This window comes from Aythya fuligula, chromosome Z, assembly GCF_009819795.1.
Source record: "Aythya fuligula isolate bAytFul2 chromosome Z, bAytFul2.pri, whole genome shotgun sequence".
Lineage (NCBI taxonomy): Eukaryota > Metazoa > Chordata > Aves > Anseriformes > Anatidae > Aythya > Aythya fuligula.
Window position 1 is genome coordinate 8,293,618 of NC_045593.1, and position 26,999 is coordinate 8,320,616.

Consider the following 26,999-nt stretch of genomic DNA (forward strand, 5'->3'; position numbering starts at 1 on the left):
GAATGTTTTTTTTTAAAACACGCCAGGCTTTAGGCTGTAGTCCCTGCACCTCCAACTGTCATGAGCAGGTTAAGAATGTCTTCCTCCTCTCGTGATGAGAGAAAATATCTTCTTCTTCTTTCTGAAGATCTATGACAGAAATACATGCATAGCATTATACTGCAAAAGGTGGTACACATGTAGCCATGTATTGTCTCCCAACACACATATTCCAGTGCAAACTTACAAGCCCTCTGAACAGACAAGAAGCCACACAGTTTGCAAACCGGGAGAAGTATCTGCCGTTGTGGAGCTAACTCTGAACAGTTCAGAAACATCTATAAGCAGGAAAGGAAGTTGCATAAGCCATAAATAATGTCACAAGTGATTGCTTAGCTCTGCTGAGTGCAAAATGGAGATTGTCTTTGGAGTAGCACAATCATTTCTGCTACCATTGGCAACACAGTGTCTTGTAGATAGAGCCCTGTGTCTCTTACAGCAAAGGTGAAACAAACAAACAAAAAAAGGATTAACACTTTTCTTTTAAATAGTTGGGAACCGACATCCAAAAATATCCACTGAGGGCCAAGTAAGGAGTGGGAATGATTTTACCTGACTGTGTCAGTATGTGCAGCTGAACTGATCACCAGGGGTTTCACATGCAGTCAGTAGGAAGAAACAAAGCTGCAATTCATCTGCCCAGAGGCAATTGGGTACAGAAGGGAGAGATGAATCTTGGCCTAGACTCTTCTGCCTGTTACCACATCAACCATAATAGGTGACTAACTCAGAGGTACCCCATCTGTATTTAGTTCACAGAATCTGACAAAGGGAAATGTCAAAATCAAAGTCCACTGTCTGCCCTAGAAGTCCCAAACAAAGTCCCTGGTACAAATTCCAGGCTATTATCTGCCAGTCAGACTGATGATGGCATACACATGACCAGCTGCAGGTCACTCCATGTTCTGGGGTGTGTTCATTTGTGCAGCTCTGATCAGGTGTGGAGGAACACAGAGAAAAGTCAGCAAAGGCCAGACTGGGACTGATCCCAGCCCTTGCAACTGCATCCGTCTCAGAGAGTTGCTACTTGGATCAGCAATGCTAAATAGATCCTATAGACACAGATCTTGGCCATCATTTCTGCAACCGGCCAGTTACATCCTCAGCTGTCCCCAGGTGAAAATACCTGGCACAGAAAATGAGATATGGGTCAGTACACCTAGTGCTGGAGTCAGTCCAGTGTTAAAGATAGATGGATTCCCCTTTCCTCATTCACTTCATTGGCATACTTAATAAAAACACCTGTTCAGTGCCTCATCTTGAGAATAAACTCAAATGGTGCCTACAAATGTATGACACAAATGTACCCCTTAAAGGGGAATCGGCATTGTGCTATAATAGAAAAGATTGTCTAATCACTCCATCAGTAATTACAAAGAACAGGATATCACTAATTAAAATGTGAAAGTGTCTTATGCAGGGTACAATAAAAAAGGGTAATTAACAATCAAAGGGGAAGCCACCACCTTGGCACCAATCTGTATGAGGCTACAAAAAATAATAGTACTCAACTCTAGTACTGCACTCTTCATCTGTAGATCTGAAGTCACCCCTGCATGGGGAGACAGATATCCTGTGTCTCAGTTTATACCTGGAGAAGCCAAGGCAAGTTTGCACAATTTCTCTATGGTTATACAGTGGATCAGTGGCAGAGCATCCTTTAATTTTGTCTCTTCACAGATGGTGACAAGGAAATTTTCAGTATTTGAGTGAGAATGGTGATTTCAAGGATATGTTTCAGTGTGTATATGTAAGAACAGTCAATTTAGCCAATATTTCAACGTTAAACAGCAAGGAGCAGATTTTGTCGTGACTTTGTCAGATTTTCTCACAATTTTGTCATGACTTTTTTGTCGTGACTTTTGAAGTCTGTTTAATGCCGAGAAGCGTATCCTGTGTGCTTAAACAACAGCATCTGAGGGTGATTTCTTGATGGGAGAGAAAGTGAAATCACAGAGAGCAGCAAAACTCATCCCGGAGACAGCAAATACATGAGTCACTTCCAAAATCTTTATAAAAAAATAGTTTCCTTCTCTGTTATTGTCATCAAGTCATATGTTACCAAAGGCTGGGGAATGAATAGAGTGAGTTTTCAGTCTCTGCTCATCCTCTTTCCCTACCCTTTCTCTAAGCATCCACTGTCAGTCAGTACTGGGGGTTGGACACTGTCTCACAGGACCTCAGATATTACTTATCTGGCTCTTTGTACAGCTCCAGAGAAGTGAGACAAGAGGCAGCTTCATCTAAGCTGTCTTCTTCACACCAGTAGCATTTTACTGGCCCACTGCAACCATACTGTACACATGAACTGCATTGTTCATGAGTTAGGCTCAGAGTAAAAAATAATGATAGCAAGGTCTGGTTTTAAGATAGGAAGCATTTCCAGCATACTTATCCATTTGCTTCCAAATGCTATCCACTTCTCTTCCAAAATTCTTACTGCAAAATGCCTGAAAATATAGCCCAGGTTCCTTGTTTCTGCCTTCTGTAGGTGCTTTAGAAGAGGTAGTATTTTGATGACATTCTAGAAAAAATAAAACTTAAGGAAATCCCAGCAACATGATAAAGAGTGATTTTTCTCACCACCAGATGAAAATGGGTCAAGTTATCCCCAGAGAACTAGCTAAGCTTGCTGCTCTGGAGAGGGGACCCTCACTCCTCACTGCTCCACATACACCGGTCTCCCCTCAGCAGTCACCACTGCTTTCCCAGAGCTCTGATACAAGCAACATAAGCCATGAAACCTCTCTGCTCAGGGGCATATAAAGTGTTTTCTCTGCCTTTCTCATCAAGGAAGGGTCTGGCAGTCAGAGTGCTGAGTCCAGCTTAGAGGAGACACTGGAGAACACACTGGGGATGTGGGGGCATAAAGACCCCAAGCTGCAATAATACACTTTGCCCCTTGTAGTGAGAAAGAATGCTAAGGTTGTGGGGTACCAGAGGCATGGTGAGCTGACATCTCAAACCAGAGGGATCCCTCACACCCTGGTGTGTGGCCTCCGTCCTGGTGCTGGTGCCCCAGGCTGCTCTGCTGGTGACCGCGTGATATTTTTTCCCTGCTCTCTTTGTTCCAGCTGATGCAGCAGCAGGCCGCGATCATGGCTTCGGTGGCGCAGGGCGGCTACCTGAACCCCATGGCAGCCTTCGCCGCGGCCCAGATGCAGCAGATGGCGGCTCTGAACATGAATGGCCTGGCGGCCGCCCCCATGACTCCAACCTCAGGTAAGGGGCCAAGAGGGGTGGAAAGGGCAAAGAGCAGGAAAATCCAGACATGTGGCAGAGGAGACCTGGAAGGATGTGCTAGGTGTCAGCTTCTTTCCCAGGAGAAATTTCTAAATTTCTAAAATGGTGGTCTTGCCGATGAAGGCCACCAGAAGGAAGGAACAGAGGTGACCAGATCCTTTTTGAAGGAGAGAGCCTTTGCTGGTACCAGGGCCAGCTGGAGGTCTGTGTCTCTTATCATCAATGGCACAACATCACAAAACACCCCCCAGTGATCTGTACTGGTTTATTGGTGGTATGTATGGACACATGAAGGGTCAGTGCTAGTGCAAGCACAGCCAGGGATGTCCAACAACAAACAAAATAAGGTTTGTGGTGGGATGTTACATTGTTAATGAGCTGAGCTGTGTCTTTGGGACATGTAAGCCTTGTGCTGGTGTGAAATAGGACTGGAGGTGCTCAGGGAAGACCTTTGGTGCTGCCTGGAATGCAAGCATTTGGTGAGAAGGTTTCTTGCTCCTGGAGCAGAGACAGGTAGTCAGTGATGGGGAGCCAGGGTCTGGCTAAAGTGTGACAGGTCACAAGAAGCCTGTGCTAGGAGGTGGGTTATGTTATTCAGAGGAAGAGAATTAAGCTGGGGTGGAAACAGGACTGGATTTCTGAGGGCTTGAAGCACAAAGAAATCCTTTGGGCAGGAACAGGTTGAGGACAGGACAGGACAGGTAGTCATGCAGTGGCAGGTAGCCTAAGAGCAGGGGACTAGGGTGGCAGCTGGGGAAGCAGGGCCGAACCGTGAAATAAGTGAGAATTTGGAAAGGTTTGAAGTATACTGCTGAGTCTGGTAGGGGAGCAGAAGATACAAAGATGTAACTGCAGAAAAGGACCATTTTTAAGGGACAGTTTGGGATAGACGTGTCCCAGGGGTGATGCCAGTTGTTCCTGTGAGAGGTCCTGGAGGTGCGACTGAGCTCAGTGACATGGCATTGCAGTGAGCAATGTGCTGTAGCACTGAGCTAGCCTGGAGGGGAGCAGCTTGACAAGGGTTTGGGGTGAGATGTGGCAGGAGTGAGCTAGGCCTGAGCCAGCCATGGTGCAGTGAGTGGTAGGAAGGCAAGGTGTGGGAATCCTGCAGAGCAGAGCTGTAAGAGAGCAGCTTCACTGCTGAACATGGAGAAATCTGCACCAGCACTGGAGCAGGAAAGGGCCAACTGACAGAGCAGCCAGGAAAGATACCTCATGGCAGAGAAACGCTGGATGGCAGGGAGATAAGGTACTGTGGCAGAGCAGGCTTGGAGGCTGTTGAATCCAGTTCTAATGAATCCAGTTCTGCTAATTTCTGTCTGCCAGAGAAAACCTCCCCATTAGCACACAGCTTAGCTTCTTTGCAATCTGTAGCTGGGAACAATGTCAGCAGCTACTGGGTCAGATTGTATTAGAATATGAGGGTGTGGAGGGGAAAGGAGAGGAAGAGAGATAGATCTCATTCCACATGAACTTATGGAGAACCAAGAAAAAGTGCTTGACTTGAAAATCTTACACCATACATTTTGAAATATATGTTTACACAACGATAAATGTATAAACAAAGAGTCAATGAAGCTACTGCGAATCCAAATAGAAAAGTGGCTTAATTATATGTGCACCCTTTAAACCCGCTGCTGGAAAGATTATCATATTTGCATTAGCTAGATTTGTTTTGTGTTGGTGGGAGCAGAGAGAATGTCAAACAAAGAATGCCTGGAATTCAAATGCTCTCAGGGCCTGGAAAGCTGAATCCAGGCTGTGGCTCATGATGGCCTCACCACAAAAGAGCACAAACCCTTTTGAGTATAAATGTCTTCAGAATTAGCAGTCCTGTGACACAGGTGTGTAAATACCAGTACAACAGCCAAATCCTGTGTCTGCCATGATATCCAGGACACAGAAAATATCCTAGCTCTTCTTCTAAGTTCTGCTCCTCTTCTGAGGTGCCCACTGCCTTCTGGGAACTGTTAAACTCTTATTGTCAGAATACAGGAGGAAAGAAAGCTCTTGTCTTTTACATGCTTTCCAGAGCACCCATGACTGGTCATTACTGAAAATAAGATGCTGGTTTAGATGGTCCCTTGATCTCTTTCACGGTGGCAGATTCTGCACTTTCCTTATGACATATTCTCAGTTGTGGAGCCCATGCATTTTGGCATTATTGCAGATTTACCTTGAGTGTGTAGCTTACTTCATGTAAAACCTCTGTAATGGGTTGTGGAAATGTCCAATGGCAATTATTTCTTGGGTGAAATGTTTAGACTTTGAAATGACTCCTTGTATTGCTGCCACACTCACAAAGCTTGTGATAAGATGCATAGAAAATGTTTCACATACGTCTGAGCAAGCAAGCCTACAACACTAGCAGCAATTTCTGAGTAGCCAGGAGATATCTGAAGCCTAAAGTGAATTCTCCTGCTGGCTTTTGTTAGCATTCAGAAAGCCAAATGGAAAATGATCATCCTGCTTCATAGCAGGATTTCCAGTCATTGAAGTATATCTTTGTTCTGACTTGGAATGAAAATGAAACATTTCAAAGTTCTGTGAAAAACAGGCGTTAGAAAAAATGTTTGGAACATTGAGGGGAAAAAAAAAAAATATGTGTTTTGATCTTTCCTAAGCAAAAAGAAAAACTGTGCTAGAAAAAAGACTTTGTTAACACAGAATTCCTAAAGGCATTGGAGGTACTGGCTGGGCACCATGCCTCTGTGCTGGTATCCTCAGGCCCCTCGGGTTCTCACCTCCCTTTCAGACCAGAACCTGCTTCTGCAGCATTCCTAATCCAGCCCCCAGGACAGTGGGTTTCTAAGGTCAAGGCCATAAGTTCATTGATGTTCATGAGTTCCCATGGGACCTGGGAACTTCGAGAGTCTTGGATCCAGGCAGATCTAACAGACTAGAGACAGGGTGCGTTTCACGTGGCTTTAACCATAGAAAAATGAGACATCCAGTTTGAACTAGTCATCTGGATTGCCTGCAGTCAATGCAGAGCAGTAGGCAGTCCCAGTGGGTAATTCAGACCATAATAACTTTATCCTATTTGCCTGCATTTTGATGATTCCCTAAAAGAATCAGGTTTATTTTGCACAATAGTCCACAACTGCTAGGAAATTAATTTGGTGTCACTGAAAGCTTGGTGCATATTTTGCTTTTCTCCCGTAATTGTTATAATCTGAGGGAAAAGTGGGTCTTCCTGGTTGCTTATGCCTCACTGTTTCCTGCAAAGATAGGACTAGAAATGAAAGTTCATGGAGGCTTCCTTTCTTCCCTTCTCCTTTCCTGCCCCTCTCCTTCCATGCTGTAAATCTGCACCTGGTGTAGCTGCAGTAAGATGCCTCAAACTGGGGATGAAATCCACAACTGGCATGCAGCAGTGCCATTTGTTCTCTGTGGTGGCATTATGCCAGTCCTCCTCCGACTACAGATCTGACCTCTCCAGGGGGTTCTTTAAAAGAAGAAAATTAAAGAATTGCAATGAATATGCCTAAACTTCCTTACACATGCACAAAATAGCAAGTGCAAATCCCTTGCTGCAATTTTAGAAAAAACTACTTACATTGCCTATGCAAATAAAGGAGAGATCCAGAAAAGAAACTGAAATTTTAACTAGCCTTTGTGATTTGCAATTTGATGGCATATGCTTCGAGCATTGCCTTTGGACTGGGTTTGCCACCACCAACTCCCAGTATCCCCACTGAGGACATTTTTAAAGGCCAACACCATTTAAATAAGCAAAGGGAAAGCAGCAGCTTGTCTGCTCAGAGTATAAGAAAAGAGATGAAATATTGCCTGCTTCTTGGGCTGCTCAAATCAGAACATATAGAAACAGCTCATGAATCTTACTGGCTCTCTTAAAGTACCAACACAGATTTAAGTAGTCAATACTGTGTTGTTGGACTGACCCATCACGGTATACTGCTATGGCGAAGAAAATTTCTTCAATCAGTTTAAAAAAAGTTTCCTGCAAAAATGGTACGTTCAGTCAGTAGTATACCCTGACACGGAAGGATATTGCTGAAGATAAGATAGTTTAGCTTCACACACAGTTGGCAAGAGAAAAGTATGGTTTCATACATATTCAAAACTGATTTGGGGTCTCCAGAAGCATCCTGAAAATGATTCAAGAAGCACAGACTGTCCAGTCATTTTAAACTGACATAGGAGAAGACAATAAGATAGCAGAGAGATTTTATTCTCCCCTCAGAAATTTAAGATTTCTTCACTAGTGTGAATATCCTTCTTCACAGGATCCCACCCAAAACTTACAGATTAAATTGTTTCTCTGAAATAGCAGCATTGCAGCCCCCCATGGGAGGGGGCTGGGAAGAAGGGGAGGAGTATGGTTCCATGAAAAAACAAATCTAGCACAACTTTTGCCCCTTTTCAGAGTGAGATCCTTACTAAAACTCTACAAAGTCAGGCTGGGGCCAAACAACACTAAAAAATGTATCAAGGGATGCCTTTAGGCTATAAATCAATTTGCCAAATCTTTTCAGTATCTCTGATGCTGAGGAAGTTTAGTTTGCACTTTAAATGTGTATTCATGAGAGAGTGCAGAAAGAGTAGCCCTGAAAATCACTACACCCACAAAGCTGACATCTCCAAAGAGAAACTGTAGAAAGGTGGGACTGTGAATTTGTTTTTGGTGCTAAATGATATCTAGGAAAGAAATGCCTACTTATTAAGCCATTAAACATGTAGTACTCCAGGGAGAGAGTTGAGGAGGAAGCGTGATATTCCTAGTGTCTTCTATGACTTGATGTTAGTTGTTGATTTAGTCTAGAGATAGATCACCAAAGACATGCCTCTCTGTTGAAGGAAGCTTTGCAAGCCGTTCTTATGTTAAGTGCTTTCCAAATAGGGGAGCAATGACAAGTTTATCCTGTGATGGTGTGAGCAGTCCCTTTTGTTGTGAGAAAATTTGGAAGATTTTTCATTTCTTGAGTTATCAGAAGGCTTCTGCGTGGTGATCACAGCTGCTGTGTCAGTAGCTTTCTCCAGGTAGTTATTGCTTCGAGTACTCATCAGCTTTAATTTTGTGTTCTCCTCACTTGCAGGTGGAAGCACGCCTCCTGGCATAACTGCACCAGCTGTGCCTAGCATCCCATCTCCAATTGGGGTGAATGGTTTCACTGGCCTCCCGCCGCAGGCTAATGGGCAGCCCGCCGCAGAAGCCGTGTTTGCTAATGGCATCCACCCTTATCCAGGTAAGTCAGACCACAGCCGGCTCCTTCAGTCCTAGGGAAATCATCTACATCTGAAGTAGTGTAAGCTGCTTCAGAAGGATTGTGCCTTGCACCTTCACACCATGGGCACAGGCAGTGGGTGCTGGTCTCCAGAATAACAGCTGCATTCAAACCCTGTTGCCTTACCAGGTCTGAAGAGTGAAGCTCTCTCAATACAGACACAGAACTGGCTCAGCTTCACCCTTTAGTGGTACACCACCAAGGCACAGCTGCTAGGATTCATAGACTGTGACAAACTCAAAAGATCCAGTATTGAAGGGGTAATTTTGCAAGTCCTGGCAGTCAGGAATGAATGAGGCAGATTAAAGAATAAGTACCTGCCTCTGTACTGGTACATACCAAATATATGAACACATTGAAGCTGTAATCACCAAGAACTTAGGGTTCCTTAATGTGCACTAACATCTTTCCATGGTCCTCAGGATTTGATACGGCCCTCTGCTCCAGGCTGTGCTTTTGCTGGAAAGATTTTCCTAACCAATTGGTGTACACTAATAATACCAATCATAACAATAACATTTTAAATAAATTTTACTATTTGATCCTAGTCACCAGCTGGCAAAGGTGTATTTTACCCTGGGGCACTCAGATTAATCTACTCTGTTAGGAAGTCAAACATTCAGCCAGATACTCCAGCCAAAAATCCTGCAAAAGCCCTAATAAAAAAAAAAAAAAAAATCTTTCCACTTCAACCAGTCCTGAAAACTCAGAAGATTCAACATCACTTGGGACTTTATGAGCTACAAGGAAAAACATCACATAACACAGAAGTGCAAAAGTCTTGCCTAGTTACTGGCCAAAGTCACTGGAAAAAAAAATAATAAATAAAATAAAAAGAACACAAAACAACTGTGAATGCAGCAAAGAAAAGTCCAGAAATATCAAGAGTATTGAAAAAAATAGTTATAATCTCTTCCCACACACACCTCGTAAACATTTAGCTATAAGTTCAACTTTAAGCAGAATTGAAATCAAGGGACTTACTGTGCTAGGAGTTAGACATGTGTACAAGTTTGTAGCAGGTTAGAGGGATGGGGAGCTCTTGGTAGCTTATGGGGAGGCATCAGAAGATTGAAGGAAGCCTTAGTGTGCTCACTGAGCCACCACAGCAAGAAAGGTGATATAAATATACCCATTGGTTCATCTAAGCATCTACCTGTTTGCCAGTCTGTCATCTCTCTGTTTATCCACCCATTTCTACATCTGTCTTTTTTTCTGCTTTATCTAGCTCCTCTTAGCTAATTTTCCGTGATACATTACTGCAGATATCCGAGAAAAGATGATCTCTCTAGATGAATCATAATGATTTGAGCTTTCATTACTACCTCCAAATACTCCCATAATTAAAGAAAGCTTTGAGTTAGGTATTTCATCTAAGATTATATGAAAGTCAGTGGCCTTAATGTGATCTTCTCTGAGTTTTTGAGACTCAGCCAGCCAGCAGTCCATAGTAAGTCCGTGCACAAACACCAAAAGCCTGACACACTGAAAGGTAAAAGTCATCCTTGCTTCACTTGCCTGCAGGATGAGGGTCTCCTTTCTGCCGGTAGAGCTGAGTTCCAAATATTTGGCTTTCTGTGAAGTTGGAATTTATCTCGGCATGTCCTCAGCAATACATTGGTCCTTCCTAGGGCTCAGCTTACTCATAACTCAGCGACATCCTAAGTGATAGCAGAGGTGTAAAGTGGTCAGCCAGAACCTTACCGCTCATTTTATTTCTGCCTGTCCCCAGTAGCAATGAAACCTTGACAGCTAGCTCCTTTGTAGCAGGTTAGATGTAGGACACATCATGTGTTTACTCCATCATATTCTCTTCCTTCTCATGAGCATTAATGCACTCTCCAAAACTTTATTCCTTGCCACAGGCTTTATTGAGGCCTGGAGCTTACCAGCATTAAAAGATAAATAAATATATAAAAGGATTAGACATTTATGTGGATAATGAGAACATCTACAGTCACATTAGACTGTATAAAAATGTAGAAAAGACACAAACCTTCATGTTTTGTGATATAATCCAGCCACTAATTGCTTGGGGTTAGAAAGAAATTTTCATCACTGGGCAGCTTATTCCATCATTGTTCATTATGGGATTTTTCGCACTTTCCTCTGTAGCATCTGTTATTGGCACTGCCCTGTGGTTCTGCATTTCTGAATGCAAGGGTGGAAATAAAACATTAAAGCTAAGCATGCAATTGCACTAACACTATAGAGAAGAAAAGAACATGCCAGTCCCTATTCGAAGTCAGCAACTTCCTTCCAAACAATTTTCTTTTATGATATATTTCTCATTCTGAAAGTGGCCAAGAGTGCTGCAGTATTATGTATGTAACCATAGCAAGACTAGTCTTGCTATGGTTATGACTTGCTATATATTGTTTAATGCCTGAATTTTGCTCTCAGATACTCTTTCATACTCCACCAAAAAAAAACCTGAAATGTGGGTTCTGACCATTATATCCTGTAGCAGAATGTGCTTTGTTGCCTGAAAATAGCAAAACAGGACCATCAAAATCTGTAGAGGCATGACATCCACATCATTCTGACCCAAATAAATCCGATTAATTGTGTGCTTTGTCTACATGTCCACCTTTGAGTCTAGCTATAATATTTTTGATGTTGCATCTAAATGACTTCAGAACTCCAGTCTTTGCTCTATAAAAGCAGGTCCAAATCATGTAGTTGCATTTGCCCTGTAGTTTCACTTTTTTTTTCTGTCTTCACCGATGTTCCTTTTAATATTCCCTTTGTCTGGAGCAGGAACAGACACACGGTATCTTTTGGGTCTTAGGTTTTTCACTACTGAAAATCCCATGACTCTGGGGCAAAGGCAAGAGCAGGTCGGACATGCCTACTCACCAGATCTTTGATCACAGCTACAGTCCCTGCAGGAGTTCTCTCTTCCTGTGACTTTGGTTGGGCTATGGATCCATGCAGCACCAGCAGAAAACAATTCAGACATATGCTTGCAGACATACGCTTTGCAAGCCATGCTCACACCTTCTCCAAGCTCAACCAATACATACATAATGTTTCACAGGGCACTTTTTGGCATGGACAGAATCACAAGGGAGCAAAATCTTCTCCTTCAACTAGTATGAGTCCCTCTGGAGATTTGGCCTTTTTGTGCATTAGTGCCTGCCCTTTAGTCTTTCAACTTGCAGAGCTATTGAACATGGCAATGTGTCACAACACATGGTGTGGACAAAGAGCATAATCTGTTGTGCCATGTTCTGGCAAGTCACTTTGCAGCAGCACAAGAGCATTTGCCATTTTCACATTCATCATAGTAACAAGGATCGTGCTCTTCTGCCAACACTTCTTAGCCACCAAGAGCCCGGTGCCTGTCTTCTAAGTGTGTGACCTGCAATAACAGTGGAGGCCATCTGCACTGGTTTCTGCTGTGTTTCACACCATCAAAATTCTGCTCTCCAGGAATGGGTCTTGCCCCTACTGGATTGCATTGTGAGGATCTAGACAAAATGCTTGCTGCAAAAATAAAGCCTCCTCAGGAAGAGAAGAGGAAGGCGACAGGAGAAAACTGGGAGACCTAAGGATATCAAACAAGAGAAAGAGACAGGAACAACTGTCACAGGTTCAGTGACTCAAAATGAGGGAACTGGAAGGGTGCACAGAGCACAGCACTCAGAAAAGAGTGGGCACTGCTGCTGTCATCTTCTGCCAAGTGATGTGCCCAGGAAGCATAAATTTAGCCCATACTATCCCAGGCCAGGGTGTGTCCAGCCCAACTAGAGCCAGGGGTGGACCCAGCAGTAGGGTAACGTTGAGGAGCTTCAGATGAGGAATGTTTTCCAGGATGCTGGTTTCTTCAGTGCACTTAGTCTGGTGACTGAGGGCAACAAAACAAGACTTTCCTCAGCTGTCCATAATGCACTGTAAATATGTTACCTCATTCACAGCTCTCAGTGCTGCTGTTTCTGATTGCCTAGCACAGCCAGGAATAGCTTTATAACTCCTCATTGCAGACACTGCAGAAGCCCCTCCACTCTCCTTTGCTTATGCAGTAGGCACATCTGGGCTAGCAAGACAGCAAACTCTACTTCATGCCCTACTTGAGGCCCACTCCTCTCTGGTGAGGACTAGCTGTCAGTACTACTGGGCAGCCAAGCCTTTAAGCCCACCTTTCCAAGCCGCAGCTGAGACTGGCAGCAGAGGTGTCCCCCACAGGTGAATTCCTGCGCTATAGAAACTCATGTCTTAGGAACTGATGCAACACCATAAATTCATTTTCCTTGGCTCAACAAAGAGCTGTCGGGCAGTAACCAGTTTCACCCATTGCCAGCAGAGACAAGATTCAGGCTCCATCTGTAATTATTATCATTAACCAAGCTCATTTTGTAGGGGAGGAGTTGCCGGCATGCTGATATGGCAACCTTATCTATTAGCTTCTCAATTAGCTAGCAGCATTGCTGATGGGCAGGCTGCTGCTCCAGGCCAGTCAGTCACAGGATTGGTCCCGATCACAACAGACACCCTCTGGTGGCATTGGCCAGGATCAGGGATTCCTCTGTGCAGGCAGACAAAGGGACTGGCTTCCCCCACCCCAGCGCATGCCCTGACATTTCAAAGGGGTCACACAGAGTTTCAAGAGCAGGTGAACAAGAAGAACAGACAAGGAGTGACCTTCCTGCACCTGTAGGAGGTCCAGGATGAAAGTCAAGCCCCATAGCATTCAGTCTGGTCAGACACCATGCCCTAGAAATTACCTGGCTCAGCAGCCCCAAGGCTAGGTTGCTTGCTATAGGAAATCTTTAGCTTCGTTGTGTTTGTCCACCCTAAATCCCTGAGTGAGAGCTTTCCCTCTCATATCCTGTATCAGCAGTTCAAAAAATGCAACAGTGAGCTCCTGCAACATCATTATGACTAGGAAGCATTTATTTGACCCATTTGTAACAATCTGCCACGTGCCATAAACCACGCTTTACTGGTAAAATAAATAAGTGAAGGAATGCACTCATTAAAAATATAATAAGTTGCCATCTTCAATTGTAGTCTAAGCTACTTTAATGATGCTGTGTACTTCCAACGATCACACTGCAGCCATAATGAATGAGGTTGTTTAAGGCAGCTGTGGGAGCCTTTCCAGAGCCAAAGTGTTTTCTCCTCTGATCTGGAAGAAGGTGTAAATACAAAGCAGGCACTGCATTAAAGTTTTCAGAAGTACCTAAGTGAGTTAACACCTTGAGCTTTATTTTTCAGAGGTGACTTAGAGCAAGCTCCCAAAAAAATATGGAGTTAAGTGCCCTAATAGCTTTAAAAACCTGACCACAATATATGTGTTTATGGGCTCAGGCAACAGGAGGGAAGCCTGGTCCTGTCTCTGCTGTTGAATTAGTACATCTCCTTGGGCAACCACCTTCACCTTGCTGCATTTCTGAGTCTTCTGTGTCTTTCTTGCTTTGCCCACTGGAAGCTCTTCATGGGCAGACATGACTCGTACTGTGTGTTTGCACAGCACCCATCTCAGCAGGGGCCCAATTGTGGATGAGGCTTGGAGGCAGGACTATTAGGAATATACTAAGGATAATCCTAATTTCCAGGGATGCACTATATGAATTCCATAGTATGGCCATTTGTTGTCCTAAACAAGCATCTCCTATGCCTGAGGACGCTACAAAAAGATATTTCTAACCCATGAGATGGAGCAGGGGGCACAAATTCCCTGGGTTTCGTGGCTCCCCTGATTTGTACAGGAAGAGACAATAGGACAACATGTCTTTGACTGAGTGGTGTCCTAAATGACAAAACGAGACTATAAAACACAGAATCAGTCTCTGTTTTCTGCCGGATCAGCACATTCTTTCTATTATTGCAGTTATTGTTGTGTCTGAATACCTAATTAATTACAACAGTAAACGCTGGCTTCTTTAATCACAGCATCAGCTGTCCTAATCAATCTTAATAATATGGAATCTGTACTATGGCACCCATGAATTTTAATCTACATAAATTTCTTAAGACCTCTCGCAAGCTTGTTGTACGAAATGATATAATTATGGATATAGATTAGGGCTGTAGAGAGTGATTTAAATTGGATTTAAGGAGAAGGTGAATAGAGCCCTCCCACTCAGTTATTTATTTATTTATTTTAATCCTGGTCTTCACTTTGATTTGTCGTGCTATCATTATTTTATGTCCCCCCCCCACCCTGACTGAGCAGTGCTGGCTCCATTTGATCACCCTGTACCCCGCACCTGCCCTCTCAGAGGCTGCAGAGACAGGTCCAGGGAGAGGTGTAAGATACGCCTGGGTCTGTGAGAGGAATGAATAGATGGGGCAGAGCACAAAGCTGTGGATCCAAGTGATTACATGCTTTTGTAGATCAGTGAAAGGAACAGTGCTGGAAAATAGGGTGAAATAGGTGAAATAAAGCAAGACTGCCAGGCAATGCAGTCAGTGAAAAGAAGGGTTTTGAGGGTATATCATATAGGTGGAAGGTTTGCTAGCTTCTGTCGAAGTGAAATCCTAGGGTGTGCAGGGGCCCAAGATTTGCCAGGCCCTGTTTTGTCTCTCAGAAACTGGAGCCTTCTGCTTCCAGGCAGTAACCAGAATAGTTTTTCCTCACCACCTCCACTGGTTTCAGTGCAGTTCCTCCTGATTTCATCCCTGAGATTCCTCTGTCCTACAACCATTTTCACCTGGGGGACCCACATAACATCCCAGCGGCAGGGACCATAGCTGGGCTACAGGCATCTCAGGAGGGATTCCGTATACAACGTCCCTTAAACTAATTTTATTTATTTTTAGCATGTGCTTCTTACTGCCACCTCCACCCTTTCATTCTCTGACAAAAGCTAAATGTGGGGTCTAACACTACCTGAATGCTCCCTTAAAAAGTTGGACTTCAATCTAGAGTTATATCAGTAGTAGGAAAGCTTCCTGATGTTAATTTTAAAGCACTGGTATTTCGTGCTGACTTGGGAAATCATCCCTGGTTTTTGGCATCAGGCAAAGGATTCAGAAAGTGACATTAACAGATCTACTTTCTTTGAAGGACTTGGGAGTCATTTCTTGACTTCTGCCTAATGAATAAGTGCTGCCTTCGTTAAATTTATATTTATGGCTATATAGTAGGTCATTGGCTTGTTTTATGTCTCCAGGTTTATGGAAGGTTATCTGCCATGGTCACCTTGTGGCATCTTGGCCAGGATTGTCTTGCAAAGAGACAATAGTATCTGAGCAGAATTTTTCCCGTGGAGATATGGAAATTATCAAATTAATATAGAGGCAATGTCGAGGGATAAGGCTCTTGCCCTGAGCTGCCAAATGAAGTTACTATTAGCATCTGTTTTCACAGTACACCTTTAGTTTGCCCTGGCAAGGCCAGATCCTCAGCTTCTGTAAAGCAGCACGGCTACACTAACTTCAGTGGGGCTGATGTGATTGATACTTGTCCTCAGGCCTCTCGGGAGCTTCTCTGCTTTTTTTCACTTCACCATCTGATTCCCATTTAATCACATTACATCACGTTTGATCTCTCCAATGTCTGTATATTGGTCATAAGATCTTCATGAATATGATGACAAGGAAAGCTATTTCAAACGGTATCAATGGGCAAATCTGTACACATTTGAGGTCTTTTCCTGATGTTACAACATAGATATACACGTGTTCTGGTCGAAAAGCCCTTGTAGGTCCTGTATGATATTCTTGTTCCTCATCTAGTGTCTCCCACATTCCCGTAGATCTTACCTGGCCTTACTTAGCTATTCACCTTCTAGATCACAGTGGACTTGAACCCCAGCACAAACAGCACAGACAACATGTCATCTATAAAATGAGCACGGTTACAGGGAGTGCTTGTGAGGACAAGTTGCAGGAACAAGGGTGCAGCATTATTATGCATGTTTGCATGGATGTTAGTCTGGTATGTTTTTTTGACAGTGTGTAACCATTATCAGAATGCAGTGATCACTCTCTTGAAAAGGATACTTGAAAAATTCAGAACTATTCATAAAAAATTGAAAGAAAGGCTCAAGATGCAGAAAGTTTCCCCATCTCTGAATTTTGTCTGTCATAATCCCAGGGATGTCAGATCCATTAGTTGTTGCTATACTAACTTCAACTAATATTTGCAGTAACAGAGAAGACTTGTCAGCTGTGTGGGAAGAAGGGGTCACAGAGACAGTGTAAATCTACCTTAGAGGAGAACAATCATATTACGTTATGTGCATCTTACCAAGAGTAAAGCAACTTTCCTTCCTGGTCTCTTGCTGAGACACAAAAATGATTTACATCTCCCCATCACTATAAATTTTAGCATACGTTACACTCCATCCTACAGTTACAAACAACCCTGGGGCAGGTTAGCTCTGGATCATGAGCCCCTCATACATCTGAGCCCTTCCTGAACTTCACACTGGTCATTAGTATGTAGGAGGGCTGTCACTTTGCTGAACACAGCATGGCCACAACCTCTTCAAATGTCTAATCAGTGTCTTGAGATTTCTGGATCCATAACAACCATTGGCTTCATCCATACTACAGCTGGGAGAACAGGCGGTTATGCCCTTCACTAGGTTTAATTCATCTGGCACAGTGAGTGGCAGCATGAAGATATGCTCATGGCTGCCCAAGCTACCCTGGCTTCATGCCAGGGTACCCAGCCAGCCCTGGAGCCTGTGTCCCTGCATCTTCCTAGCCCATGTTGGCCAGCATGGGCACATCCACTGTACTGAAGTCACATCTTCATTTGCTGAGTAAACACACCATCAGAGCTAAGGAAGATGTATTCTTCAGTGAGCAAAGGTCATCACTTTTATTTTTAAGAACTCCCAAGTTAAATCCTTGCAGGTGGTGAATCACCACAACTGCCTCTCCCAGACAGCCAAGGTAGGGCATGAGGCTCTGAACAAAACACAGAGCACCAAAGTGGGGGCTGCTGCCTCCCCATGGGATTTGGTGCTACAGCCCAGAGGTGCTTTTGCTTTGCTCCTTTTCAAGAGCATCCAGGGACTCTTGGTCCAGTGTTGCAGTCCTGTGTGTCAGGCTAGCCACAAACACCTTGCATCTTCTTTACCTGTGAGTAAATGATTCCTAGCTTGGATCAAAGCTGACTGAAATAAAGGGACGAGTTATCCCATTGACTTGCATGTGCTGTGAGCCAGGAGGAAATTCTCTCTGTAATCTGGGGCACAAAACAGTCTCTTGAGAAAGAAACTCCCAGTTAGATACTCCCCTTGCTGACAAGTCCTGAAGGCTCAGGGAAATAATGAACTCTAAAAGCTTTGTGTGGGAGGGAAAAAGGCTGCATTTAAATGCCTGTTGTTCCAAACCCTTTAAATAAAGCATTTGCCCAGTTTTAATATTTAATCTTAAAGGTGAACGGTGATTTTCAGTATATATTACCTACACTGAATGGCTTACTTTTGACGGGCAGAGTATGGCCCTGAAGAGAGGCAAGATATCCTCACATGTGGTAAGAAGAGGAGCTCCCCAGTGACCTGGGAGGTCCCACTTAGTTTCTAGAACTAGCATAAAGACAGCAGCTGTCCTAGGACATCACGTTCATCATCCGTATGATGTGATTCTTATGACATGCTTTCTCTCTGAGGAAGTGATCAACCCCACCACAATTTAATCCAGTTGAAGGTCTAAGTCCAGAACTGGGTCCAGGGAAAGGAGTTTAATTGTGAGAAGGATTTTATCCTGGACAAGTCAAAATCAGTAGAAGTATCAGGTTTCCTTCAAGAAGGGCAAACCTGCACTCTCATGCCCGAGAAGCCAGAGGTAAAATAGCTTCTTCGGAGGGTTTTGTCATTGTGGGCAGGATGTAGACTCAGGTATAGATTGGAGAGTAGACAGTTTCCATGCATGCCCACCTAAGACAAGGAAGAAAGAAAAGGACCACAGTTGAATAGGTACAGCTCCACATATCAACAGAGAGGCAGTCATTGCTAATTGCCAGCATGTCAGAGAAGGAAACAGCATGCCCAAGTCCAGCCTCAGCTTTTACACTGTCTTTCTGCATGGCCTGCAGATTAAGCAATGCCAGCATGGACATCTTGGAAGAAATGTTCACCCATACTGCTGTAATGCATCAGGACATCAGCTAGGTGCTCTGCATCAGTCTGCGAACCCCAGCAGCCCAGTTTGGGGCCTGGTGTCTCATCCTATACCATGCCTCCCTGGGAAGCTGATTTGTGGTTTCTGACAGGTGTGACCTTCTGCTCCAGCTAGGCTGACCTAGGGCAGAGAAAGGAAATGCTATGGGTGTATCTCCTGAGCAGCAAAGATAATTTCTTTTTCTAGCTCAATAAGCAGATGGGTACCACCAAGAAAGGGCAGTTGCCTTTGGGGCTGGCACAGTAGATCAACTCCTTTCCTTCAGACTGCAAGACCATAATTCTCTTAAAGACTCGCTCCCTCTAACATGTCTCCTTTCTCACCTTGCTCAGGATGTACCTTCTGCGTGACAGCACATGGTCTGTTTGGGGGGTCCAAGTTATTAAGATCCTTTCTCCCAGGGGAGCACAGGAACTGCTATATCACTCAGCCTTTCATAACCATTCAGTTTTCTTCTGTAGCAATATGCTCAACAGCCTGTTTTTAGAGGAAAACAGGTTTGAACAGAGGTTAAAAAGAATAGACTTTGGTCACTCCCTTCTTCAAGATGGGAGGAGTAAGTGGAAAACAGACTTTATATTTTGCAAACATAGTTTCCTGCAGTTTCCTCCAGTTTCCTGAAACATCTACACTTGAAAAATACAGGGTTACATCCCTGCTATGCATTCCACTGATCTCCAGAGGCTTTAAGGAATCGTTCTCTTGCCCCTTTTCAAGGGGTGCATATCCTTACAGTAATGCAGTGCTTTCCCATTTGACATGCACACTGTGGGACCTGCCAAAAGTCCCACCTGCCAAAGCAATTCAACCAGCCATCTTCCAGCCTAAGACTACAATCCCACCTGTTTCTTCCTGTGACTACCCTGATGACCCAGTAATACCCATAATCAGCGGGAGCCTCCAAGACTCAGCCAGCCAACTGAGTTTCTCCCCTCCAAGTTTGGTCTTACCATTCCTCTTTGCACTTGGGGAGATAAATGTACTAGGAGACCTTACAAGCTGCCATCATGATCGATGGTAATCTTTGCCATTAAGGATCAAGTCCGTAATTGCATCTGTAACAAAGCACTTTGTCCATGTTCCCTGGTTCCGTAGCACTCATGTTTGCCACTGCATCATGCACTTTGGCATCTAGCCAGTCTCTCTCCTTGACTAGGTCAACAGCACCAGCAGGTTTCCTTCCAAGAGGACCCATCAGGTGCAACCTCCAAGCCCTTTCCTCCAGCTACACCTCTGCTCTTGTAGGAGGGAAGAAGGTGGGAAGGAGGGGGGAAAGCAGCAGTTCCCTCAGGGATCATCCTAAAAGTATGAAGCTGGAGGGACTGAATAAATGTAGAACTATGCAGCACCAATAAATACAAATTAAACTCATAACAAGAAGTGAAATATTAGGGCCAAGGTGACATTTGGACTGGAGGTTCAGCCAAGCTTTGCTTTAAATATTTTATTGCTGCAGATAAAGAAAGAGCTTATCCAACACGTTTCACTCTCTCTCACTCTCTCTTCTCTCCCTATCAACCAAAGGGGAAAAGGAAAAAAAAAATCTTAACCAGCTTTGGTTGTATTTGAGCTAGACTTCAAAGTTTCACAAAAATAAACAGTTTTAGGGGGAGGAATGCACACTTGTAAAGGGAAAAAATGCACTTTGAAGCCAGCTAGGGACTGCATGCTTTACACAGAGATCCCCAGCATCCTCCTGGAGCAGACAAGTGGTGTCCCCCTCCCGTTCAAGCAGCCTCTCCTCCCTGTGCAGGGGTCTGCCCAGCAGCAGCATGGTCCTTCGAAGGGATGTCAGGGTGGAAGGAGCCAGGGCTTTGTTCTCTTCTCCTTCCTCCTGCTATGCCCCTGTTGTTTTCTGCTCTGATTGAAAGTTTCATGCGCCTGTAGCCATCACTGAGATCTGAGTGTGCACAGCACCTAACACAGCATCAGTCCTGGCTTAGGATGAGGGCTTTTTGGGGTTGACTGCTGCAATGCCAAAAGTCTGTATGAGTAGATGTGGTCTATAATTTAAACTTGGGAAAAACAGAAGAAAAGTTTGTCTGCCTTCTGCTCTGAAGTCGCACAGGGTAATGGACAGTTGGGGGACTGTTATTATGGGGGTACTGCACCACATTGTCTGTAGGGCAAGCAAGATGCTTAAGCCTCTGGGTTTGTCTGTCCCACATCAGCCATTGATGAGGGAAGAGAAAGGGGGAGCATCCTTCATGTTTTAATCCCTTAATTCCTTCTTTCTCTTGTCTCCACAGCACAAAGCCCCACTGCAGCAGACCCCTTGCAGCAAGCCTACGCTGGAGTGCAGCAGTACGCAGGTCGTTAGTATTAACACTTTCTCCCAGTAAACCTTTCTCTTCTCTAAAGCCTTTAATCTCTGAACACTCCTAAGGGGGCTGGGGCAAGGGAGGTGTTTGCTGAGACAGGGACACCAGGGCCATGGATCCTCAGATTAAATTCACTCTACTCATGAAAACAAAGACGCAGGGTCTTCTACCCCAAAGGAGGCGATCTTCAACCATAAAACACCAGGGAAAGGCTCCCACTGACCTGCACTTTGGTGCAGCTTCATTGACAGAACCAGGTTGGGTCTCCTTAGCACAGTGAACAAGTAGAAAATCAGGACACTTGATTTGGGGGACACTTTCTGTAGAACAAAAAAAAAAAAAAAAAAAAAAAAAGAGTGTTTTCTGAGTGCTGTAATGAGCAGAGTAGATGGGCAGCCAGACCCTGCTGTTCCTGGCAGGATTTGGGATGTCTGCACATCCCAATGTTGTGGGGTACGCAGGTTGGCCACGCATAAAACACCTCAGCACTGGCTAACTGGCTAGCTCTGGTGTGGCTGGAGGAGCAGCTGCTGAACCCAGGGCTACCACACACACACCAAAAGCTATCGTCTCTGGAGTCAGCCTCACTGCACCACTGGCCATATCCCAGCTAGTTAGTCTGAGGCCTGCTTAGAAGCTGCAGATGTACTTCTGGTTCCTCAGCAGCTTCTTCACAACTTCCAGTGGGTCAGCTTCTGCTGACTCTCACGTTGCCCTGTACGCAGAGCTGCTCCTTTGCGGCTGATGGACTGACACCAGCCAAAGTGACCTGGTGCAGATCATGACCCTGCTGTGTTCAGCCTCCCCTTGCGAGGTGTCCATGGCCAACGTTGCGAGGAAGCTGCCACCCCAAAGTCATTATTTCCTGTGGTAACTGGAGCAATCATGGGCTCCCGCTGAGGAATGGCTATTATCTCATGTCAGCACTGTATCTGGAAACTTAATTTAATTCTCCATGTAGGGCTTCATTTGCCGGTGTTTTAGTTATTGTCATTTATTGCTTGTGAGGTTTGATAGATGGGAAGCAGCTCAACCCTTTGAGCTGTTAATTAACCCCTCTGCACACACATGGCCCCTATCCCCCTCTCTCTGGGCTCACAGGCGACCCGTACTCTGTATTTTTAGCAGCAAGGCACATCATCTACCATCTGTGGTACTGAATGGCTCCCCTTGTCTGCATGGTGGGGGAGCTGAGGTGGGGAAAATTGTTTAATTGCCGCACACTGTTTCCACTGTGTCTGCGTGAAAGAGAAAGTGTCTGCAGACATGAAAGGAAATATATATCTGAGAGTGTATGCACGAGTGTACCTATATGGGGTGTGTGCATATGAAGGTTACAGTAAGTGAGAGGAAATATACGTGTGAACTGTTACCATGAGCATGTGAAATAATCAGAGTGCAGAAGAGATTACACAAGGAAACGCACATGAGCACTGCACGTGACTGCCAGCACAGGCATCAATGTGCTGAGCTCGTCAATGAGCACGCATGTAATACCAACAGGGATGGTTACACATCTCTGATGGGGGAGATCTCAGTGGAGACCCCCATTTAGACGACATGGTTGTCCTCAGTGCTACTGTTAGGATGTTGAAGGGAGGTTGGGTCTTCAGGGCCAAGTGCAACCACCTGGAGCACCGCTGTGATGTTTTACTGCACCTCAGGCAGTACAAGGCTAAAATCCAGAGAGAAAGCCCACCTCCAGCTTGGTGTGATTGTTGACATAAAAGCTCCATGCTTCCCAGCACTGAAATCTGTCCTTCTTTCTTCTCTCCCTTTCTCTCCCCCATAGCTGCTTATCCTGCTGCTTATGGCCAGATTAGCCAAGCGTTCCCACAGCCGCCTCCCATGATCCCACAGCAACAGAGAGAAGGTGAGTGAAGGGTCTGTTCTCCTTGCTGGACCCAGCATGCCATCCCCACCACATTGGTTCCCCTTCTCACACACCTAGAGAGCATCCATTAAATGTCCCATTGCTTTGAATCCCTGGTCCACTGAGTCTTTTCTCAATTCCCGTATGTGGCATCATTGGCACTAACTATAATACGTGTGAACATCCTTGTGGGGAATAGCTGCTGAGATCTGTCTTCTCAGCCCTCAGGGACGGGAGCATGCTGATGTGCATGGGCCATGGAAAGGCCTGGTAGCAACGTAGGCAATAACATCCAGTGGGGGTTGTTAAAGACAGCCAACAGGAATGTGGAACAAAACCACAGTTGCATTAGAATAAAGAATTTAATATGAAACAAAGCACTGGTGGCCCTTCATTAGAAGCCAGTGATGTCATTTCAGACACCTACTGTTTAGTGGAGCTGATAGAGTCCTTTCAGCTTCCCTTGATAATCAGGAAACAGAAATCATCCCTTTTAGAGCGTATTATCTGTACCAGGATGAGATGAATCATATAGCAATGGTACCTATTTCTTTACATTGACTGCGAGAGGAGCCTGGGTTATGTAGCCTATAGGACAGGTTGCACTGGAGACATGAAAAGTAAGGAGAGGTGAATCTCCCATTATTGCATGTAAATGTTTTGGGAGATATCCATGTCATGTAATGCTTTGCACCCAAAGGCTTGCCTGAACGAGGAAAGGAGTCCCTCATGTTTCCTTTACAATCAGCAGGGAACTTTGGGATCCTCAGAGGAAACACACTCAGGTAATCCCAACTGTCCTCCAGAGAGTCCACTGCTCTTCCTCGACTAGAAGAGGAGACTGCTTGCCTAAGTGAGGTGTTTAAGTCAGTTGCTTCCGCCTAGTGTAGAGATCCTCATTTTAAAAAATGAATTTCTGCTTTTATCCTCTATTAGGTCACTAATTTGGATATGTTCTATGTTATATGTGCTATTATATATATATTATGACATTTAATATTTTAATATGGTGTAACAGTCAGAGTGAAATGAATCAATACTATCAAACTGAAACATTCTAATGGCCTAGAACTACTTTGAGGGAGAAATCTCATTTTGTGAGAAAATTAGAAATGTTGGCATTTCGATCTAATTTGGAATTAATTTTTTTCCGATGTCAGAATTTCCTGGGCAACACAACTTCCAGCTCCTGATTAGCTCTAGTACATGTCCCTGCTGTGAGAACAGATGCACAGACCTAACGTATCATTACAGAGATGTTTCCCCCATGCTGAAGGACTTTGCTTTTTATTACTTACTGGGGCTAGATTAAGCACAGGACAAAATGGCGAGCAGATCTTTGCTTAGCATAACATTGTGCCAGGAACAATCAGAAGCAAGGGATAGCTGTTGTGCACACCCTGAACACCCACTGCCCAAAAACCCCTGAGTTTGCCAGGCACAGTGTGTCTTTGTGGGTTGAGGGTGAGTGTCACCCAGTGGACAAGTTATCTTATAACTCCTTGCTCCTTTCCATGAGCAGCTGGTATTGAGGATGGCTGAGGACCAGATATATAAGGCAAACCCCTGGTCCAATGCAGGTTGCCATTCTCAGTGTCCTTCATTTTCCTGTAGCATTTAGCTCCTATGGATTTCTCTGCCATTTGCTAGAGGGAGAATCTCTAAGGCACAACATTATTTTAAGCAGAGAGTGAAGACCTGTAAGCCTCTCTAACCTTAAACAGGAAGATGGAGTAAGAGGGAACTGTAATAACAACAATGCTTGGTGCTGAAAAGAGTTCTTTATGTTTGCAAGGATGTGCACAAACATTGATTTGTTAATGAACCAGCTCTACCACAACAATAACATCGATGATCACATTGTTAATAACGATACTAACTCTTAGCTCCTGGATCCTGCTTGGATAACAAGCCCAGAGCTCCTTGCCTGCTGCATCATTCCCGTAGAGATAAGTCATTGCTTCCACATGAATGCTGAGGCTGCTGGCATTGGATGGGGTGCATAGGGTGGAACAGATCCAAAACGATCAAAGGTAAAGATGACAACGATCAAAGGTAGAGTCTTCATTCGGACCATGTCAACCAGGCAAAATGTGGGGGTAATTTCAAATTTGTATGGTATTACTCATCTTGATGTAGTTTCTGAAACTCAGAAATACACATTAAAATAAAGTGATGCAGGTTTGTGACTCCTGCACTCAAATATGCTGAGGGCTTGAATAGCAAATAGATGCAGAGCAGGCCATGAAGTTACAGCCTCTAAGTGTTTGCTGTAGAGGTGAGGTGTGTATTCCACTTACTGTGCATCCAACCATAAGGTTGCCTGTAAACTTTATGCAACCTTATGGCACAGCCTATTTTTAGTTACTGTTGGAAGAGTTCTGTGGTCATAGGCTCTCCTTATGACACTGATTCACAGTGCTGGGGATGCGATCACAGACAGCTAGCTGATCTCAGCTCAGGGATGTGGAGTTTACTCATGTAGACAGTGGACACCCAGGATAGACTGGGATGGCTGCTGTCCCCAAGTTAAGTGATTATGAACAATCTGGAAGGTGAGGAGCCTGGGCAGAGCAATGACTTAGCTGCTCAGGTCCAACCAAGCCAAATCAACAAGGACACACAGCAGATCTCTTTGCCATGTGTTCCAGTGTTCACACGTACAAGCATTTCCATTATCCAACATGGTTTGCCTGTAATATAAAAACTATTCATAAACTGTGTGTTTCTTACAGCTTTTCTTTCCCTTTGTCTGAACCAAGACTATCTGTGTTTCTAGTGTATTAATGAGCAGAAATATCTATTGCTTAAAGCAATAAAGCCAAAATCCATGGTAGGTGTCAGGGTAGAAATGAACCTTGATTCTCTTTTCATAAAGTGTCGCAAGGGTTAGATTTTGAGCTGACTTACAGCCCTTTTGAAAACCAAAGTGAAGTGCTTAGTAAAGAATTTTAGTACTGTATTCAGCCCTGAACTGCCAAGTTTACTGATCTCCAATAATCCATTAACTCAGTCCAAAACAAGACCTTTCTCTTGACGGTTAGAGTTTTCACTGAGGTTTTGCCGTACCAACAGGGATCTTGCTCCAGTGATCCTGATCCCTTGGACACATCCTTGCCTGTGTGCACTGAGAACTACTTAGCTCTTCATAACATTCTGAGCTGAACAAATCTTGAATTCAGTTTCTCGAAAATATACAGACGTACAAAACAGTGGCCATACACATAACTGTGTGGTCTACCATGGACTGCCTAGATAAGCATGACTAGGAATAAAGGAAAAATGAGGTAGAAGGGCTGAGAGAGAAAGAGAGAGTTTGTTTTGTGAATTCTTTACCAAGGAGTCTAACTGTGATAGGTAACTTATGGATGGATGGATTTAACAAGAAATTGCTTCTAATAGCAGAATTTTCATGTGTGAGAATGATAAAACAAATCAAACTACCCCAGGTTGTTTCTCAGTAGCAGGTGGAGTTTTCAGCATCGGAAGTTAGCAAAAATCTTCTGTAGATGGGAACTGAGTGAGTTTGGCCTTGAATATCTGAGTCGGTATGGGAAGCCACAGGATGAGTTTCACAGATACATTTCAGAGTAGAAATGGACTTTGAGGATGGTCTCTGCTCTTTCACCTCCTCCTGGTCTCTTCCTTTCAGTCTCCAAGCACTGTGAGTGAGACAAAGCTGAGCTCAAGGTGAGCTAAGGGTTGTTTTTTCCTTGAGCCCAATCTCTAAGCCTGGTGTAGATGAAATTGCTTGCCTTCTGATCTGCCTTATGCCTTAGTAGGTGTTTCTCAGCACATGCAGGCAGAATCCCTGCTCGTGCACAACACATCCAAGACCCCAGGAAATGCAGCTGGCATTTTTGAAAGAATTTGCCAGTTTTGCAGAGCAAACTGCTGGCTCTGGTGATGTCAGTGGGAATTTTGCCACTAATTGCAGCAAAGCCAAGATTTTACCCATTCTGTAATAATGTAGATCTCAAATCCCACAGCAGAAGTGCTCTGGGGCACGTTCAAACGAAGAAATGAAATTTTCCCTGCTATTCTGGACTATGGTCTTCTCCTGGGCAGAATTTTCTCAACCCTAACAGAGGCCTAAGGGGGTCGGTGTTTGTTTAACACTTTCAGACTGTTTCATATCTAGCTTATTATGCCAATAACTGCACATTGCATCTAACTGGACTGCAGCAA

General features: G+C 44.3%; 1 protein-coding gene across 11 annotated transcripts in view; it reads left to right on the forward strand.

Moving 5' to 3' along the window:
* Positions 1-26,999, forward strand: part of CELF4 (CUGBP Elav-like family member 4) — a 700,427-nt gene that overhangs the window by 625,950 nt on the left and 47,478 nt on the right. For 6 of the 11 annotated variants that reach the window (XM_032205931.1, XM_032205932.1, XM_032205939.1 and 3 more), the window contains exons 7-10: positions 3,114-3,261; positions 8,343-8,492; positions 20,867-20,932; positions 22,731-22,811. In XM_032205931.1, coding sequence (XP_032061822.1) covers positions 3,114-3,261; positions 8,343-8,492; positions 20,867-20,932; positions 22,731-22,811 — 445 coding nt within the window. The remainder of the gene's footprint in view (positions 1-3,113; positions 3,262-8,342; positions 8,493-20,866; positions 20,933-22,730; positions 22,812-26,999) is intronic. The other 5 variants (XM_032205936.1, XM_032205941.1, XM_032205938.1 and 2 more) reach the window with 2 other exon arrangements.